Source organism: Orycteropus afer, unplaced genomic scaffold (genome assembly GCF_000298275.1).
Source record: "Orycteropus afer afer isolate SDZICR_OR568_19922 unplaced genomic scaffold, OryAfe1.0 scaffold00229, whole genome shotgun sequence".
Lineage (NCBI taxonomy): Eukaryota > Metazoa > Chordata > Mammalia > Tubulidentata > Orycteropodidae > Orycteropus > Orycteropus afer.
Window position 1 is genome coordinate 1,348,466 of NW_006921816.1, and position 3,096 is coordinate 1,351,561.

Sequence of the window (3,096 nt, forward strand, 5' to 3'; positions counted from 1 at the left end):
AAGAAGGGACCATTCCCTAGAGAAGGATGTCATGCTTGGTATGGTGGAGGGTCGACGGAAGAGGGGGAGGCCTTCAACAAGATGGATTGATACAGTGGCTGTGATGATGGGATCAAGTATAGCAGGGATTGTGGGGCTGGCGCGGGATCGGGCAGTGTTTCGTTCTGCTGTGCAAGAGGTCATTATGAGTCAGAAACGACTCGACAGCACCTAACAAACAACAACAACACACGAACCTTAGGCTTTCTTCATTTTGTTTTGATCTTGTTTCTGATTTACCCCTATCCAAAGAAGTATGCAGGTATTTGCCTTTAATCTCCCTAATTCTGTCTTCCATTGATTCAATTCTGCTCCTTTGCCCATTCAATGTCTTATCTATTTATGAAAATTTAGTATTAATCTTCTGGATTTTTGTGTATAGATATGTATCATTTCTAATTTTTCATTTATTTTGTCATTTTGTTCTTGTATTGTCTTTCGAATTGTTCTAGGGTTTTCTCTGTGTTTTCTTTTATCTGTCTTTCAATTCATTGAAGATACCTAAATATAATTATTTTGAATTCCTTATCAGGGAGTTCCAATGCTGTGTCTTCCTTAGGGATGTGTTTTGGGTCTGTATCCTGGTCCCTTGTTTCTTCTTCTTTATCATGCTTCTTTGTATGGACTGTGATGCTTTGCTGTCTCCAAGGCATTGTGATGTTTTTGTGTTTATATTTAGTTGGTGATTATATGTTGGAGGACTTGCCCACGATTTTCGTTTTCTTTCTATGTTATCTACACAAGCAGGGTACTGTGCTTCTCTATTCACTAGTTGACAGCACTTATACACTCACTACCTGTCTCCTTTCCTGTTGTCAGCCTCTCAGATGTCCCTGACAACCTTGGCAAACCGAGCCTATTCTTAGGTCCTGTTTTCTTTCAGGTTTTTCCACTAGTTGGTGACTAATCCACTTCTGTTCAGTTCCCTTCAAAGCTCAGGGCTCCGGGATTGTCTTCTGCAACTCTGTCAATTGGTTTTTCTTTTCTTTGTTGAAGAGGGTCTGTGTCTCTTGTCTGCTTATTCTTTCATCTTACAGGAAGTCCCTTAATTAATAATAATTTAAGAAAAGACTGCAGACAATGAGACTAGCAGAAAGGATGTTACATTAGTTGAAGAGACAATTGATGATGGTTTAGCCTGGATAAAGGCAGTAGAGATAAAGAGAAATGGGTAGACTGAGGAATATTTAGAAGATAACATTTACAGACATACTTTGGAGATACTGTGTGTTTGGTTCCAGACCACCATGATAAAGTAAATATTGCAATAAAGTGATTCACATGCACATTTTTTGGTTTCCCAGTGCATGTAAAAGTTATGTTTACACTATACTGTCATCTATTAAAGGAAGTCGGGTGGCATAGTGGGTCAGGCATTTATTTGGCTGCTAATCAGAAAGTTGGTGCTTCAAACCCATTAGCTGCTCCATGGGAGAGAGATGAGGCAACCTACTTCTGTAAAGATTTACAACCTTGGGAAGCCAATGGGGGTCTCTGTGAGTCAACTGACTTGATGGCAGTGGGTTAGGTTTGGTGTTGGTAGTCTATGAAGTATGCATTAGTATTACAAAGAAGTTTAAAACATTGTGACACAGAGACACAAAGTGAACACGTTGTTGAAAAAATGGCACAATAGACTTGCTCCATGCAGAGTTGCCACAAGCCTTCAATTTGTGAACAATGCAATTATCTGTGAAGTACAATAAAGCAAAGTACAATAAGTGAGGTCTCTACTGGGCTTGTTTGGCAGTATGTTGTAGAAAAGGGCAAGAGAGTTGTCCAGGGTGAATCTCAGGGTTTGGTATCGACAGCTGAATGTAGGCTTGTGTTTTTCACTGAGAAAGAGGAACAAGAAGGAAGAACAAGTTGGAGAAGGTTTTGGAAAGAGAGAGATGGATTCAGTTTTGGATATTCGGGGTTGAAAGTGCCTGTAGTATATCTAAGTGGATCTGTCTGGTAGGCAGATGGATATATAGAACTGAAGTTCAGGAGAGAGTATGAATTCTAGACATGTCTGAACTCCAACAGCAGACATAGTTTAGGCTCAAGCTAGAAACTTCATTACATGTGCTTAATTAATGCTCTGTATTTCTATTTTCATGCTTATCATCATTGATTTTCATTTGAATTAATTTTTTGTATAGCTATCTCCATCACTCACACTTCAGTCCTTAGCTCCAGACCAAAAATAAGCAAAAATACAAATAATCTCAGGGATGGATTCTGATTGATTAAAGGGAGTTATATTCCTATCCCATTGGGCCACAGGCCAAACATTTTGTCCAAGGAACCAAGGTACAATATGAAGGATCAGTTCTCTAAAAGAATGAAAGTGAATCGCTCCTGCCAGAAGATTTTGGCACTGAACAGACAAAACAATAGAAGGACAATACATTGCCTAACCTGACCTATTATTTGCCCTGGAAATTATGCTTTTGCTAAGACTCTAAACTTTTGGAATCTGGCTCTCTAGGTAAAATCCCCATTGATTTAATAGAGCATCATGTACAGAGCGGTATTTAGGAAGATACTGGAGAAGGTTAAGGAAGCCTTATAAGCCTTGCACCGTTTATCTGCTCACTTGGTAACTCTGATGTTCTCTTTCAGATCCTGGCAAAGCTATGTGAGATTTTACATACTGATTCTCTGGCGGAGGTTCTACAGTGGTTGCTTCATGCAAGTTCAAAAGGTAAGATTAGGATAAGCATTTGTAAACACTGAGCTAAATTTATTGTCAGAAACTGGGAAATAGGCAATAACTGAAGTCTTCCACCTAGGATTTACAAATATAAAATTGCTTTGTTATTGTATTGCAATAAGGCATTGCAGTCTTGTATATCTAATCCCTTGCATGCTGGTCTTTGAAGGAACCCAAGTTCAGAATGCTCCCAAATTGAACTCATATGGGTGATGTGAAACCCTTGTGTCCAGGGAAGGCTTTATTCTCAGCTATAGCTTGTTTGAGGAGCTCTGGTAGCATAGTGGCTAAGACACTTGCCTGCTAACCAGAGGGCTGGCGGTTCAAACCCACCAGCCACTCCTCGGAAGGAAGGTTGG

At 39.7% G+C, this 3,096-nt stretch overlaps 1 protein-coding gene across 1 annotated transcript in view; it reads left to right on the top strand.

The window, feature by feature from the left end:
• The window catches only part of CUNH4orf17 (chromosome unknown C4orf17 homolog), a 57,250-nt gene that overhangs the window by 27,833 nt on the left and 26,321 nt on the right, over nt 1-3,096 (top strand). The window contains exon 5 of the mRNA XM_007948853.1: nt 2,647-2,728. Coding sequence (XP_007947044.1) covers nt 2,647-2,728 — 82 coding nt within the window. The remainder of the gene's footprint in view (nt 1-2,646; nt 2,729-3,096) is intronic.